General features: G+C 38.1%; 1 protein-coding gene across 1 annotated transcript in view; it reads right to left on the reverse strand.

The window, feature by feature from the left end:
• Positions 1-15,605, reverse strand: part of LOC110452842 (serine/threonine-protein phosphatase 6 regulatory ankyrin repeat subunit B-like) — a 73,316-nt gene extending 57,711 nt beyond the window's left edge. Inside the window, exon 1 of the mRNA XM_021501555.1 lies at positions 14,636-15,605. Within this exon, the coding sequence (XP_021357230.1) occupies positions 14,636-14,974 (339 nt within the window). The 5' untranslated portion in view covers positions 14,975-15,605. The remainder of the gene's footprint in view (positions 1-14,635) is intronic.
• Between the last annotated feature and the right edge of the window lie 2,310 nt (positions 15,606-17,915).

Raw genomic sequence — 17,915 nt, forward strand, 5'->3', positions numbered from 1 at the left:
GGAAACACAACAAAACATCATATATAATATAATAAAGATAGCATTCCCCGTCCCCTAGGAAACACAACAACACCTCATATATAATATAATAAAGATAGTTTTCCCCGGCCACTAGGAAACACATCAAAACATCATATATAATATAATAAAGATAGTATTCCCCGTCCCCTAGGACACAAAACAAAACATCATATATAATATAATAAAGATAGTTTTCCCCGTCCCCTAGGAAACACATCAAAACATCATATATAATATAATAAAGATAGTATTCCCCGTCCCCAAGGAAACACAATAAAACGTCATATATAATATAATAAAGATAGTATTCCCCGTCCCCTAGGACACACAACAAAACATCATATATAATATAATAAAGATAGTTTTCCCCGTCCCCTAGGAAACACATCAAAACATCATAAATAATATAATAAAGATAGTATTCCCCGTCCCCTAGGACACACAACAAAACATCATATATAATATAATAAAGATAGTATTCCCCGTCCCCTAGGAAACACAACAAAACATCATATATAATATAATAAAAAAATGGTATTCCCCGTCCCCTAGGAAACACAACAAAACATCATATATAATATAATAAAAAAATGGTATTCCCCGTCCCCTAGGAAACACAACAAAACATAATATATAATATAATAAAAAAATGGTATTCCCCGTCCCCTAGGAAACACAACAAAATATCATATACAATATAATAAAAATAGTATTCCCCGTCCCCTAGGAAACACAACAGAATATCATATATAATATAATAAAGATAGTATTCCCCGTCCCCTAGGAAACACAACAAAATATCATATATAATATAATAAAGATAGTATTCCCCGTCCCCAAGGAAACACAATAAAACGTCATATATAATATAATAAAGATAGTATTCCCCGTCCTCTAGGAAACACAACAAAATATTATACAGTGTACAATATAAACTCCGCTATTCAGCCGGCACAATAATTTATCATATATAATAAATTTAATATTTTCATGAGAAATTGAAATTTCTAGATGTTTCTGTTTCTGCTTCTGCCAAGTAATGTCCACAATCATCACTTTGATTATAATGACATTTTTGTTTTTGGAGTGAGCATGGTTAAAAATTGGTTAAAAACAGGATAAAAAGATGGAAATTAGGCCAGTGACACAGATAACCGAGATCTGAAGACCTCTAGGTCATCTGATATGTGTTTTAGCCGAACTTGTCATGATGTCGTCTTGGGTCGCGTTGTAACTGTCGTTTTGCGGTTACGGTAGATAGGAGAAAATAGATCTTGTTGTTGTCAATGGACACCTAACACAAAACAATCGTCTTGTTTAGTCATTCCAGCACTTACCATCAGATATAGACTAGCCCCCGTCTCTAGAATATTGAATTATTCAGAAAAAAATTGAACTCAAAAATGTTTGATCACTTGGATGTCTGATCCTAAGTTCTAAACTAGGGGGAGATAAGCTAGAAGTAAAATGAAGCCGAGAAATTCTTGATAAAAACTTAGGGGCTGGTATCAAGCCTACATCAGATACAACAGTGAAAGCTTTTAATTGTAGGTTAAAAATTGATAATGATATTAATTCAGCCAATTTGGTATCTACAGCCTCAAAACGTCAACAGTGGTATCACTTTATGTATAGTATATATCGAGACAAAATAAGAAACGCGCAGGGGTGTTTCTGTGTACCGTAAAATGTACTGTTGAAATAATTTACAACCATTCCAACCATCATGAAATGTTTCTTTCAGTCCCTTTCTACAAAAGTTAGTGTTTCTTATGAATCACATCTTGCAATGCATTTAACAAAATACTAGTTGTTCGAAATAAAATTTCTCAAGTAGTCCTAAAAATGTTGCAGAAAGTTTTAAACGTGTCAAACAAAACGACCGGTAGCGCCGTGAATAACATCTCTACTTTATGATCATGAGGTCCAGAGATGGTTAAATAAATAGGAAAGCAACCTCCGAGTAAGAAAAATACAGAACAAATTGGGACTTTTGTAGAGGGATACAACACTGAGCGCTGGGGCTCTCTACATGATTGTCAGTTGCGTGTTGCAGAAACAACGCGTCTGTCGCTCGAAGAATCGTTGATGGTGTCCTCTGGTTGGACCTGCTGTAGTCTTTAAGAAGTATCAATCCGCATTAACGTCAATGAACCATGCATGAACTTGAAGAGTGCCATTTGCTGGTCTTACATTACACGCCGAGAAGGAACAAATTCAAGAACTTTGAGTAGGGTAGTGACCCTACGGTAACTGCCGAAGTTGCAATCTCTTAACGAATAACTCTACCCAGGACTTTCTCCGACTTGTTAAGGTGGGCTTGGATGTTTGTGTCCCAAGAAACAGGATAATAGGTTTTGTTAGAAGAAGGCATTGGTATATAGAATTAGCCTTCTTGCATATGGCGTCAATATGCTACCCCTGTGTGGCTTGCGTAGGTCGACCGCTGTGGGTTCTTCTTGTTGGTAACAGAGATGACCTCACACTTACGGAGTAAACGCTTATCAACGACTCGTGTTTCCGTTTCTGCATTCTGCTGTGTCTATACACCTAAAACAGCGGGAACCATTGTTGGTCCTAACCATGTTGTCCGTCAGTCCTAAACTAGTACATAACCGAATGCACCAATCGGGATTGAGGACCGGTAATTCATCAGTTATTTAAATCGGACCGTCCATGACACTACGATGAGGGTGCAAGCGGAGGAAATATCATAATTCTGGCGACCTTCAACCTCCAGCCACTGTTCCATTAAAGGCCTGATATAACACTACGAGAACATTTGTAAGATGAACTTGAAAAATCGGCGGTGAAACGTCGAAATATTCCAAACAATGTTGCTCAACTTTCTTTTGTCTCGTGTATTTAATTATTGACGTTTCGCAACTGTTGTTGGCATTTGTAAAGGAATGGAATATTACCCAAGTAAGAAAATCTTTTCTCAATAATGCCATACACAAACTTATACATCAGATCACATGCGGGACACACCAGGACACGCATTCATAAAGTCGTACCAGTTCGAAAACTGTGATTCTGTGCTCATTCCGAATTTCTTTCTGTGGTGATAAAATGATACAAATAACTAATTTGTCAATTATTTTGAGGAATTTCGGAGAGACTTACACTTATACGCTTCACAATTGAGATTCAACACTGTTACATGATTAAAGCAAGTTATAAAAAAATTCTCCTTTGAGCACAGAATCCATGCATGAGCATGAGAACGTTTTTGTTAATATGGGCCCAGGTATAGCTAGCTGAATTTTCGATACAGATACAGGAAGGTACCTATTCACTTGTGCCGCCGTAGATTTTGACGAAATGTGCAACCTGAAAGCACAGTATTTATAAGAACTTTGACATCAACTTGTGAAGTGACGTTCCTGTGGTTATTCCATGGCACACCAATTAACCAGTCATGTGCCACCTACCTTACAGTCTTATTAAGAACATATTATCAAATACGATGATATCCCCTAGACAAGCCACATTTTCTGTTTAATATATATGATACAGTATACATCATATCAGTGGTGTTTCATTAAATTGATTTTGTATTATGGAAGCAAAGGTCTGGAATTGTAGAGTTTCTGTTATGACTCCAATATGATTGACATTGACCTTGAAGTAAGGGTCCACACATGGCAGACGTCCTAATGATGGTTAGTGAGTGGAACGTTTCGTCAGAATTACTTCGTTTGTGAAGTAGTTCTTCTTCAAACAAATAAACAAACAAAACAAGGAAAAGAGATGGAAGGATAAAAGCAGTTCAAATTCCTGCAATGTTTGATCTGAGAAAATATCAAGTTCTTAGTCTTACTATACTGGTAAGGTTTATATCACATGGTACAGTGATATCCAAGTTTAAGGGTGTATACATTTTGACGAAATGCGCAGTTTCGTGCAAAAATATGTTCAACATACATGTAGGTCTAAAGAGGAATAGCCTAAATATGAAGCCAGACATCTCGCTTCAATATCCAGACATTTTGGAGGAATTACAATACCACAAATGTTGCTGTACTTCTCGTCTTGTTTGGCTTGGTATATATGTCACAACATAAAAATTACGTCGTGGCAGATAGCAACAAAAAGTCCAAAGCTTTTAGGAATCAACGATTGGAACAAAGGCTGATTGTTCTCGGAATGAATCAACCGAGTTATGATTTATGTGGTTAATCCATGTGCGCAATTATACAACCGTCCTGACATCGGATACGGGTTCGTTATCGGGGTTTATGTAAAACCAATGGTGTTCCTAACTCATTTACGGACTCCCGTTCACGGTTATAAAACACAAATCGGGGTAAATGTTGATACGGGGAGATACTATCGAGGCTTAACGATCAATGGCCCGCCCCTGATGGACGGACCAACACGTAATTGTGTAGATTTATGTCTACCGCTCGTGATGCTGGGCCCTAACTCTGTGGACAAGTCGCCATTATATAATAATCCCGGACCGGAACCCCGGCCTGGCGAGACCACATAGCCGTCACACATGCCACCAGTGATTGACGTCTGTTAGATATCTACCTGTACATCGTCACCATTTCAAGATTCCAAGGTCTGAATGACGGGGGTGTTATCTCGTAAATGTTGTCTTAGCATATCATTTCAGATATATATGTTCTATACATATCAGCCGGGCGTTTTGGTACTTCCGAAACATTACCAAACCCACTCACCCGATCGGTTTTTATTTTCATAACAATTTCAATAAACACATTTTTTTCCATTTTTTTTCTCTCTATATTTTTGACGTTTTGTCATATTCGCATTTGCGATCTTGGGTAACACTCGACAAATAGTTAAAATCTTCTGGTGGTATGGGAAGTTCCAAAAAGGTCTGAAACCAGAACTAGTGGAAAGCTTAAAAAGTCTGAAAGTTTTTTTGTAAGAAACAAGAGAACAATTTTGTTTAAGGTCGACTTGTTATGCCCCAGTCAATATTGTCCGTCCATCCTTCGGTCGGTCCAACATCAGTCTCCGCAAAGTTCATGTGAATATTATCTACTCAAATCTAAACACAGCTTCATTACCAGAAGTGCGTACTTGTGATACCTATAGGTCCGGAGTTCAAAGGTGAAGGTCACGGTTACTATAAACAGGAATTGGTTTCACTTACGGAAAGTGTGTGTCTGGGGTTGCTTTTCAGGTCCTGTCACTATTTTTATAAATAGAAAATTGGTTTCCACACAAAAGTTCACGTGGGCACATATAACTCAAGCATCATAAATGCTTCCTTACTGAAAAAGTTTAGAATTGGCTTTCATAGTTCAAGGTCAAAGTATTACCTTTTCCACCACACAAAAATCCTCTTTATAAAAAAATAAACCATGTTATATCTCGCGGGAGCTGCCTTGCTCCGCGATACCTTGTTTTGATCGTGTTGATTATTGAAAACATTACTGCAAAAGTTAAGTAATAGTAAACGTGACCCGTATTTTCCAAGAATTATGGCCAGTTCTGTTTTACCTGGCTAACAATGGATTTCACCCTGTTGAAATTCACGCACCATGCAAGTATTGTTTACAAAGTTCCGGCTATAGGCTTCAGTAACAAGGCTTCGCCATTGTTTATAATTGCAGTAATCGGTAGACATTGGTATTCATACAGACCAGGCATGCGTGATACTCCTATCACCATAAAAGTACCTCCGAGTACTATTTGCGCTGCAGTTGTCAGAGTAGGCTTTCAGCCATTACCAAACCCAACCAATCCGTCAATAACGCCATCACAACTTCAAAGACACACAGCAAACAATGTTTTCCTAAACATTAAAGCTTATCAGCTTTCTGAAATCAATTGTTCAAAAAGTATACCTTTTTGAAAATAGATGTGTATAGTGCAGAGGATATTGATTGGGCGACAAAAGCACGTACATTTTATCCAATTTACGTCAATTTGCTTAGAAATTATACAGTTTACAATAACGGCCGTGTTGCAGTTTATTTATGGGTAGAACAGGATTGTTGATATCTGATCAACACTTTATATTTAAGTGATTTCGAGGGAAAATGTAAATATATCAAAATCATGCTTGAAACTTTTAAGAGATTAAAAGAGCGGTTAGGCACCCGTGTTTTCTGAAACATTGGCGAAGCGTTGCTGATAAATGGCACCTCGGAAACTGAAATAAGTTGTTGTCAATACAAAATCTAGAGGAATGTGTTCTTACGCGAGAACTTAGCTAACTCCAATCAGCTTATAATGATTCTAAGTGCACTGCCAATGGGTGTGCCGGTAAAGAGCGAGAAAACATTATGTGAAATGAATTTCTTGCCTTTTTGAATATTGATCGTAGACGTGCTTGACATGGTGTTCCGATTTCCTCACTAGCGGTCTAACGTCTGATTGGGAACTGACTGAATACATTGTAAACAATACTGACAATATAGTCCTCAATCAGTATCGGTGGGTTCCACTGATTGTGGATCTTGGGTGCACAGTACCTTCTGCGGGTGTTCTTGGGTTCAAGTAATATTGCGCTCTTGTTTTAATTTAGACAGGATATAGATGAGGCGCCCTTTTAAAAGTTCGCATTGGATTAGTTTGAAACTGTTCATATATTTTGGAGCACGGTAATAACATTACTTGTTGCCTTACCCTTATCAGTTGGTAAAATCATAGAATATTAGCATTATTTTTGAAGAGCCACGCGCTCTTCTTTTGTTATATTGATTGCTGGTAATTATATTTAGCAAAGCCCTGTCACCTGGCGTCTCAGTTGATCAACCACAGCATAGATGTAAATGACAGAGTACATATCGTATCATTCGTATATAAGTTCTTTATCGAGCCTCACTCATCCGAGGAACAACTTTATTGATACATGTACAATAGGTCAATGAAAAAGAATTGACTTTTGTTTTTAAAAGAAGTCTTCCAATAGGAAAGTGGTCAAAATAGATTAAAACATGTATATTATACATTAACTAACCTTCATGAATCTTTCTTTTCCCGACATTAATCGATGGGAACCATAAAATCGTGTTTCCCTACCTCAAGGGCATCAAACGTTGTCATATACCGCAATAGAATAATAACACAACTGTGAAGATGCAGATCAAGCTTCCGTCTGATACAGTCACTAAGAACTCAGGCCTGGTACCTCTTGTCATTTTTAATGGAGGCTCCAAAAAGGGAAATATGACTGGGATTACTCGAGTGCGTGAGGGGTACACAATGTTATATTTCCCCGTCACGTGATCAATATAAACCATTGCGACTCTCAGTTACATAGATAAGGTATAGTACTTAGGGATGATGGATGATCTCCTTCTTGTAATAAACCCATAAAACCAAACTATTGTTTTAATCGCTAGTCAACACGAAAAACTCGCCACGGCTGACGCCTAGTCGTGTTAAAAATCGTAGATATAAGATTTAATCATATCTAATTAACTTATTGGAACACCTCCTCTGGTATTGATCGGACAGGTGCGCGAGAATTCGTTAAACTGATACCACACCAGATATCATCATGGATACCACGTGCACTTTAGATGTAGGTGCCATTAAGACCCCACTCCCTTCGGTTAAATCGCGAGGTGCTAACATCTACACTGTTCTCCTAGATATCACTGGTTACCCCAATTCATTGAAAAACTAAATAACAAAATAAAATCCTATACCGAGACACCCCAGGTAAACCGGAAGTCAAAGCTTCATCACATTTGTACGTTTAACAACAGAAGTTGGTTAAACATGTATACTATCCGTTTTATAGAATAAAGTAAATAAAATATGCTCAAGCTTACAATTCACTAAAGCATACTGGGAGATTGTTTGTAATAGGCTGACAAATATGGCGAAGGATCGACTTCCGGTATACCATTTTCGAGGAAGCTTGTTGTTTGTTCTTAATTTTAAACATTCAATGTCAATTCTAATTGAAGCTGTTCGCATCGTATTTAAAGCTTTTTTGTCACAACTAAGGACGCACTTGAAAATCTTTACACTGAATGCATTTCCTATTTTGCAGCAGATAGAGCTCTCCTGAAGTAATGGCACTTCAACAGCAGGAGGCACTGCAGTGTTATTTCTTCACGCCATTGTAATACAGGGATAGACAGAAATGAGTGGTAGTCTAGAGAACTCAGATTAAAAAAAGGTGATACTTTGGTGTGAACGCCTATGTTCAAAACTTGATCTTTAGAAACCGCATGTAATACTCACCATATAATCTTGAATCTCTTTCATTTTGTAGTAAAATTGGGTAAAACTTCTGCAATAGCGGCGCCAATTACTTCCTGTACAACATGCGTCACGTGCGCTCCTTCACAGAGACAGACACAACACCATTACAACACTATGTACACATCGTAGGTAAATAAGATATGCAATGCAATAAAATCCACGATAGTTTTGTCGGATGCTGAAAATGTTCCCATATATATCAAAAGCAAACACTGATCCGCCTTGATGCACGAATAATTTTATAGGCCAAATGCCTACCACAGAAGAAACATGACCCGGTTTTTGTGATGCACATCCGCAGATGACGTGCTATTTCACGGACGTGCTTTCATTGCTGCTATTGAAATTGGTAATGCTTTTAGCGTATATTTGATTCCAAAACTATTTTTCACTTTGTGTTCTAGAAATGGTTTAAGCTTCAACTTCCCGATTAAAGTTAATTTGTACCCGACTTTCGATATTGTTAAGCCTAAATTTTGTAATGATTTGGTTTAAATGTTGAAACTGTCCCTCCTTGGCGTCCTGTTAGCACTGTTGCGATGACCGAGGCGCCAGTTGTGAATTTAGATTTATAGTTTTCGGTCACAGTTCGTAAGTTCTCTGGAGTCACAGTTTATTTATTGTTTGTGATCACAGTTCATTGGCTACTCAAGGTTATATTTGATTGGTTGTCATGTCACAGCTTACACACCTGAGTTCCCTGCGTCAGCAGCATTAAGTTACTGACATGCTTGAGGGAGAGCCGCATGACTCAGCTACATGTGTGTAAATAGTTATGTATATATATAATTACGGGTTCTAGATATAAGACCGGTTCAATGTCACATTGAACTTTCAACCACAGGCGAGAGGATCAGTTATAGTTAATATTGCAAAGCTCATTGTTATATAAAATTAATGTAAAACTTTTCTGTCCGTGCGATTAAAATAAATAATCTTATTTAGATCTTGTAAAGACAAGACGTTACAAAAAATATTGCTAATGATGAATGTAACTGTTTTTCAAGGATACAGTGGATGTCAAGGTCAGAGGTAAAACATTGCGATGAAAGAACTAATAAGATACACAGATCGCTGACAAACAGAATGGTTGCACACTAGGGACATTCCCAACACATATTGAGTTTTCACATTTCCTGGGTACATTGGCGCTGGACTCTGACTTAATGGCGCACGCGCAGTGAAATAACAGCCATCGCAACATGCTTCAGCTGACCAATACGGGGCATCTGGTAGTTTTCCCATCCTGTTTTTACCAGTAAGCTATCCCGTTAATACTGCCGACTTCATTTATAGTAATGACAAGCCAGGGCAGAGTCCATGTGATCAGTAGCTGATCTAGTAAAAACTAGAAAGACACAATCGAATGAGCCGTACTGGATACCGTAATAAAGGTAAATCAAGATTACCCATAATGGCTTCCGTAACGTTCAGCAGAAAATACGGTGGTCAAATATAGGAGGCCGCGGCCAAACTAAATTCACAAAGCTGGAAGAAGTGAACACTAAATAAGAAAAAAAGCTCATTGGTAATTAAAACAATAAAATGTTAAAAACAAAATACAATATAATAAGGTTGAGATCAAAACAAAACACTGTGCTCAAACAGAAAAATGTTTTGTTAATATCAAACGTGATTAAAACGAACTTGTTTTGATTATCAAAACAAACAACAGTTATATTACTATAACTAACTGTGACTAAGTTCAACATAAGCAGCGGGGTTATCATCAAAACAAGCTTATTCTTTTGGTAAAACCGACACAGAATGTGTTCAAAACTACCAATGATTGTGGTCTAAGCAAGCATCAGTACGATCAAGACGAGTTATCACATTGAACAAGACGAGTTATCACATTGAACAAGACGAGTTATCACATTGAACAAGACGAGTTATCACATTGAACAAGACGAGTTATCACATTGAACAAGACGAGTAACAGTTGTGAATAGAACGAGCAAAAATTATGGAAAAAGGCAAAGACCATGATCAAAAGAAAGCAACAGTTGTCATCAAAAGAGCAAAGGTTGTGATCAAAGTGATCAAAACAAATCATCAGTTGTCATCAAAAGAGCAAATGTTGTGAGCAAAGTGATCAAAACAAAGCAACAGTTGTCATCAAAAGAGCAAAAGGCTGTGATCAAAAGAAGCTACCATCAAAACAAGCAAATGTTATAATCAAAACATGTAAAACGGTCTTGATAAAAGCAAACAACAATCGACAAAAAAAACAACAATAATAAGGGTAATAACTGTGACAGAAACGCGCAACGGTTGTGATATATACAGGAAGCGGATGAACCTTACTTAGCTTTTAGAAACATTCAGGCAGCTTACTGGTTGCCATACCAAAGTAATTGCAGTGAAGTATACATTCAATAAAGCATGCATGTACATCTTCTGAGATGTTCATACTGTCACGGCAATAATAAAAACGGTTTCGACTGAAAAAGTTTACAAATACCATATGCGTGTATTGGTAGAACTTCTGTCTGGAGTTCGGAGGGTCCAAACCCAGTCTGGCCGTTGCATTTCTCTTTCTCCGGTTACAAAATTGGCGAGCTTGCCAACCCTTGTTTCAAGCACTTGGTGAATGCTTAGCAAGGATATATCCGAACCTTGGTTGTAAATAGTTGTGTCTTCGGGGGAGAAGACCTAGAAAAAGGAGGGAAGAATGTAGTGAAACTGGACTTGGTCGATCGTAGGCAACCAGATAGCACAGTTGGTAGAACGTCCGAGTAATCTCTAGACTAGAGTTCGGAAGGTCCCGGGTTGTTCGAAGCCCGGTCTGGCCGTTGTATTTCTCTGTGTCTTGTTACATAGGGATACAACGGTGTATATTTGTAATTGGTTGCTTTTATCAATTACAAAACATACCGTTCAGTTCGTATCGATCATTTAACTGAAATGGTTCTTTAGTTTACACTGCAAAAATCATTGCCACTTGAGCGATATTTTAAATGCATTCACAGTGTTATTTGAAGCAATTTGTCAAGCTTCATATTGAAAAACATGGCGTCATAACTAAATACTGTAACTGCAACGGAAATGTAAATATGTAAGTATACTTAATTGTAAAATTCCTACGAAGACATTGTTTCTGTATTGAGTAGTACCACTCCTGCATACATACTGATATATATATATATATATCATCTAAGCACTATCGTATAAATAATATCAAAGAAAAACTTAATCGACATTTGCAACAAAAACACGAACTAGTGTTAGCATTATGACGGTTTATTATACACCTGTTAGGATACCACACCTCGACGGACCCCGGACCTTTGTGTATTTATTATTGGATTGAATAGCTAAACAATTCTAAAAAAACAATTATAAACCTCGTAGCAATGACACTAAGTACCAATACATTACAGTATCATTGCAGTGTAAATATTTAATACGGCTGATTTGATATGTTGGTATTGTAAAACACAAACAAATAGGACGTCAAGGTTGATCAGCATCTGCAACAATTACAACCAGATCGGGGCCCACAAGAGTTGTAACCCAGATAAACTTTCAAAAAATCAAAATATACACATACTAAAAATAATGATAATAATAATAATAATAATAATAATAATAATAATTCGAGGTTCACATATACCGCTTTATCACAACCTAGTTTGTAGGTCGTTTCCGAGCGGTTCACAAATTATCATCCGTAGTTATATGGCCTTTGCAACCAGCCAATATCTTTCTCAACCCCCTGATGAGCATACGGCCGGTGCTGCCATTTCGGCGCTCACAGCTAGCATTCAACAATTCTAGCACTGCCAAACCACGTACTCATTTTCAGCTGAGTAGACTGGATCTTGCTCAAAGATACAACATAGTGCCGCGCCGTGACTCGAACCCGTAACCCTTTGGTCACGAACCCGGCGAAGACTACCTTGCCTCCAAATAATTTCACATGAACGTATAGAAACATAATCTCTAAAGCGGTTTACATAAATATCTGAAACAACATCGTTTCTAGATATCCGAAGAATGGTCCATAATTGTTAAAACATCGGTTTCTGTAAAATGATATTGTTCAGTATGATGCAATGTATATGCGGACAAAATGGCGGCATGTTTACTTTGCGCGTAACGCTGAGAGATATAAAGACGTCGGTGTTGGAACGTATGGTAGCATTAGTTCTCGAGATAGAGTGGATAATTTCTACAAAGGGCCTTTAAACTTTACCAGACGCTTAAATGTACTTGGTACGATTGATAGCCAGGGCAAGGACCTCGTGAATGGTGGTTGTGCCGTCTCTTTTCCGTACACGCGAAACAAGATGAGTAGCTGTTATGTACACTATTTTGAGACGATTCAATTCTATTGTGTAGCGCTTCTCAGAAAGTTTTCTAGATGTCATTCACGACTCATCTATAACCATCCTCGACCAATCCTCTCCTATTTCCCCCCGTTAACATTCCTGTAATGCTTTGCCACCCGTCCAATAATTCCAAATAACTCTATATGTTACTGTTACTGTTCACACGCCTTTGTCTAACCAATTTTTTTTAAAAATGTTCCTGTACTTTAATTACAACTCGTAGTCTCCTCATATTTTTGCCATATTTTACCTGATAAACTGCCCTCCCTACCTCTGAATTCTCCGTTACTATCCCATCCTCTTACCCCCTTCTCATAGCCTCATCCCCGACTCCTCTAATCTCAGATACCCAATCTCCTTATATTCTCCTACCAATGTTCTGTCAGCTCTAAAACATATCTCAATTTGTTTTGGTTTTGGTTTTTTATGTTTTACGTCCTATTAATAGCTATGGTCATTTAATGACGTGTCAGGTATTGTTGGTGGAGGAAAGCCGGAGTTCCCGAAGAAAAATCACCGACCTACGGTCAGTATCTGGCGACTTCTTCGCCTAGGCCTCGAACACGCGACCTCAGTGGTGGAGGGCTAATGGTAGCAGAATGTCAGACGCCTTAACCACTTGGACAACGTGTCCCCCCCCCCCCCCCCCCCCCCATTGTAAAAAAATTACCTCAGTTGACATTATTGTCAACTGTGGTTACTTTCGATCACATTTTAATCGTCTGATATTACTTCCGATTACATCTAATCGTCTGATATTACTTAGGCCACATTATTATCGTCTTAGGTTACTGCAAGTAATATCTTCATTACATCAGCTTACTTTTGCATACATAATTTTATCTGAGGATACTTCCGATCTCATTTATAATTACATCATGATACTTCTATTTCATTATAACTAACTCAGGTTACTTCCGGTCACAAAATTACCTAAGGTTACTTCCGGTCAAATGATTATAATCTCATGTTACTTCAAGACTGGATTACATGTTTGGTGCTTCTCTCTGGTAGGCGGTGTGTTTATGCCTTTGTATATTTTGTAGGTGAAGAATGGCGAAAAGTAAAAAAGAATATTGTAGGCAATCCATTAAATAATACTTCCAGTCACAATATTAGTATACATGACTTTTACTCGATTTTCCAACAGTGTCAGTCAAATAAATGTCTATATTTCCTGTCAGGATGTTACAAACAATAAATAATTCAATAATAAAAACCAATAACAATGTTTCGTAATTAAAACGTGTTATTTCCCTAAAGATTTACTGAAAAAAATGGAAACTACGATAGAGATTGTTTCATATAGGAACGGCCAATTAAATCAGCATAGCTAGCAGGGCTTTTGTTATATTACAAACATTCTCTCAATTTCCTTCTTTTTAATAGCTGGAATGAACAATTCACACAAGGAAAATCATAAAATTGATTCGTTCAATATAATGTTTGTTTATTGGAAAATGCAATCGATACTTTTAGGTTACTACAGCGAAACAGTTCTTCTACTTCATGTAGTCCGAAAAGAGCCGGGTTTTTGACGGCAGTGCGCATTTAAAATAAAGGCGAATATGTTACTCTCAGCCACAAAGGCTCAAATGAAATATTTCACATCTGTTATTCTGCTTATCACACTAGGTCAAATTTTGATTTGATAATTCGATAGAGATTTTGACCAAAATCCGGCGTATCTCTTATGTCGAGTATGTACACATGGGTTACCATATCAACACGTGACAGGACTCGAGAACCAAAACGATTAACAGGTTAAACGCATTTTGTTATTCGGTATATACAAAATATCTATAAATAAGCAAGCACACTTTTTAACCGTATACAAAATTGGATTTATTTTTTATATAAACTTGAATCCAAGAGTCGCGCGGCTTATTCACGATTCATACTAAAATCAAGATACTAGAAGATAGATGATACCCTAACAAGTCCTTAACTTCTAGACGAATACAAAAGTACCACTTGAAACAAAACGGACTCAAGAATACATCGAACACTGAATAAGTATTGAGTCCATTTACAGAAAATGACTGAGATCACTTTAGATAAAGAAAGTTACTTACCTCATCCTGTTGGGAGAGGTCAGTGTGACCCTTCTGGAGTGCCCGAAGGTGCTGGTCAAGAGTCATCCACTCGCCCCTCTGACACAGACCCAAAACCTTTCCAGATGTCGGGACGGACTGAATAGTCCCACCGGAACTCACCGACATTGTGTCGGAGTTGTTCTCCGAGCTCTTCCCCGTCCCTATTCCACTGGATATTGTGCTTTCTGATCCCGCGCCGTACCCTCCAGGATCATCATCTAACCCCGGGACCCCCTCCGTAGAGGGGGGCTCAACAGCTACATCTTCTTTCTTCACATCTACTTCCGGTTCCGGTACTTTGTTCTCCTTTGTTTCCATCAAAACCCCCAAGCGAAAAACGAAATTCTTTTCTCCAATGATGACATCATCTTAAAATACACTTTTAATTTTTCCTTTTTCCCCCCGATATAACTTACTTGGATTTTAAACATCACATATTCCTCGTAATATCATGTATACAAGTATTTGTCCGTCACTATTGCCGTTTTTGTATATGGTATCCTTATCCACAAATGATTAACACGATTTGTATTCCACAGTATCAACACACACTAAATAATCACAAATTAGATCGAAATTAATCTACCTTATGCATTTCCGGAACTAAATGTCCTAGTTTTGATGACATGTCATTCCATTTAACGGCACCCAAAGGATACACATGTGTCTAATAGCAAAGCGTTTTATGATACCAGAACATTTCTAAACCACGACGTCATTGATTGGCACGTGACGGCCATACCAGGCATTTGGTATGCTGCAGTGTTGATAACTAGTCGTGTGTTTTTTACTTTGAAAGTGAGGTTAATTTGATTTATTACACCAAAACTGGATTTCAGCATAACAGACGGGCGAACTGTTGCGTAAATTCCATAGTAATAAAATATAATTGATTATAAGTAATAAAAACACATACATGGTACGTCCCCCTTCGTGAACGCGGCGTCAGCACCTGGTACCAGTTGTTTTGACAACGGCATCATCACCATCCCATAAATGTTTAGGAACTCCTCAATAATGTAACCCGGATGTCGACACTAAAAACCTCACTAACTAGGCCTTACTAGTTGCGAACCTGTATTGGGACAACTTCCTTTGATAAATATTCATCAGCACTACATAAACAATTGTTAAACGAAACCCAAAATCACTTTAAAACGTCCGTTTGTTTTAGTGAAATGGGTTTACAAGTTCCATAAGGAATTATATCCATTATTAAAAGTGCTAATCCTCGTATTGTCCAGTTGATACGTGCTGGAATGTATTACCACGTCAGAGACGGTTGTCAAATGGCAACCTACGCCTTTTGTAGGGTTCTGGTACAGTTCAGAAACCTTATATATTCCAATTGTATTCCTTGCTTAAACGTATCTCTGACTCTGTAACCGAGATTATTGTAGTCTGGTAGGCTACGAGGGGGTAGATGTACCGGGCCACCCTGTACTGAACTAAACCGTGACGGCCTGAACACGGATTGTCCATCACTTCACCATCTATGGGGTTTATCTTAAACAAACAGTTGGGTGTAATCGGATTTGCGGAGCCCTTAAAACTGCCTACCCAACACCATCGCCTCACAGCCGAGTCCAGTGGAACGCCGATCGAATAGTGACATAGCGGTGACCAACGGTTCCAAATACTAAGGCCAATTACCTGTCTATAGAGCCGCCGCTAGATGACTGCACACTTTTCCTGCCACACTAAAATCTATAGTCAGACTCAATAAAGGAAATTGATCAGAGCGCGTTATCCGCTCGTTTTGGTTATCAGGAATTACGATGTTGCAGAGTCATCGAAGCGATGATGACGTTAACTTTGGAGCTCCGTTAGGACCCGTCTGTTTACCTGTGCAACTTCGCCTAGCAGCACCCAACAACCATTAGAGACGTCAATAAGATGCGGCATTGTTGGAACAGCCCACAAATATTGCAATAACCATTGGGATAGCGTCGAGATTATTAAAACCATATCGGTGTTCATACTAGCCTGGCATTCCGGTTCGCCCCTCAATGTTTGGCGCGAATTCAATAATGGTCTTCAGAATGTGAGTGATGTTTCAATGATCTACGTCACACACAACCAAAAAGGTCCAGACGCAACATGTACATCATCATAACGAACTACATATCGAAATTAAAACCAACTCAAGAATTAGCACGTACGCTGTCGCTCTTGCATGACAGTCGAAGAAGAATGTTGAGCTAGAACGGCGATGTCCTTTGTATGAGTAACATAATACCTTTATAGGAATGGTAACCAGTGGGTAAAAGACATCAAAAGGCATGTGCTTCTATACCGTGGTCGATAACCTGTATCTGGACTCGTAAAGGGACAGTTACTGACTCTGATACCGCGGTATAGACGAACTTCTTGACCGAATAACATACATCGTCTGGTAGTAGGAGTCTAGGACAGATTCTCGGCGAGAATGGATGTTAACCCTGTAGTAAAAGTACATTTGGTCAGCCACGTAAAATAAGGGGGTAACTACTGCAATGATTTTGCAGACTAACAGACTTTTTCGGTACGTGAAATTCCCTTTTCCCTTATTCGACCAATTTAAAACATCGTTCAGAAAAATGGAAAGCACAATTCTATATTTCGACCAATGGAAAACCTTGTTCTTAAATAGAGCCATTAGAAAACATCGTTCTTAAATCGGACCAATAGAAAACATCGTTCTTTAATCGGACCAATAGAAAACATCGTTCTTTAATCGGACAATTAGAGTGCGCCATTTTTAGTCGGACCAAATGGAAATACTCTTCAAACGGACCACCAGAAAACATTATCGTTTTTCAGACCAATCGAAAAAGAAACTGTTCTCCGATTATGCAAAAAGGAAGCATCATTCATTAAATGGAAAGAAAACATCGTTCCTTTGTTCTTGAGTGAGAGTTATAAAATACATTTTTAAAAAATCGGATGAAAACATTAGCGGACTAAATTAACAATCATTTTTCAGTCAGGAAGATTTTATTACACAATACTAGACAAAGGATATGTTTGTATACTTGTGTAAGCAGACAAAGGACATGTTAGTGGTTGTACCGGCGAGACATTGACTGTGCAAATCCCAGTTGGATGGAGTAAACAAAATTAAGCGATGTATAATTGATTGCGTCGAATTCTGCCTGTCATTGGGCGTAATAATAAATGAAGCGCCGAGCAACTTAATCACCTCAAAAATAAATGTGTTATATATTCACACAGATCCACTTCCATCTATTGTCTTCCACATCGTGGTAAACACACAACA

The sequence above is a fragment of the Mizuhopecten yessoensis genome, unplaced genomic scaffold (genome assembly GCF_002113885.1).
Source record: "Mizuhopecten yessoensis strain PY_sf001 unplaced genomic scaffold, ASM211388v2 scaffold6913, whole genome shotgun sequence".
Lineage (NCBI taxonomy): Eukaryota > Metazoa > Mollusca > Bivalvia > Pectinida > Pectinidae > Mizuhopecten > Mizuhopecten yessoensis.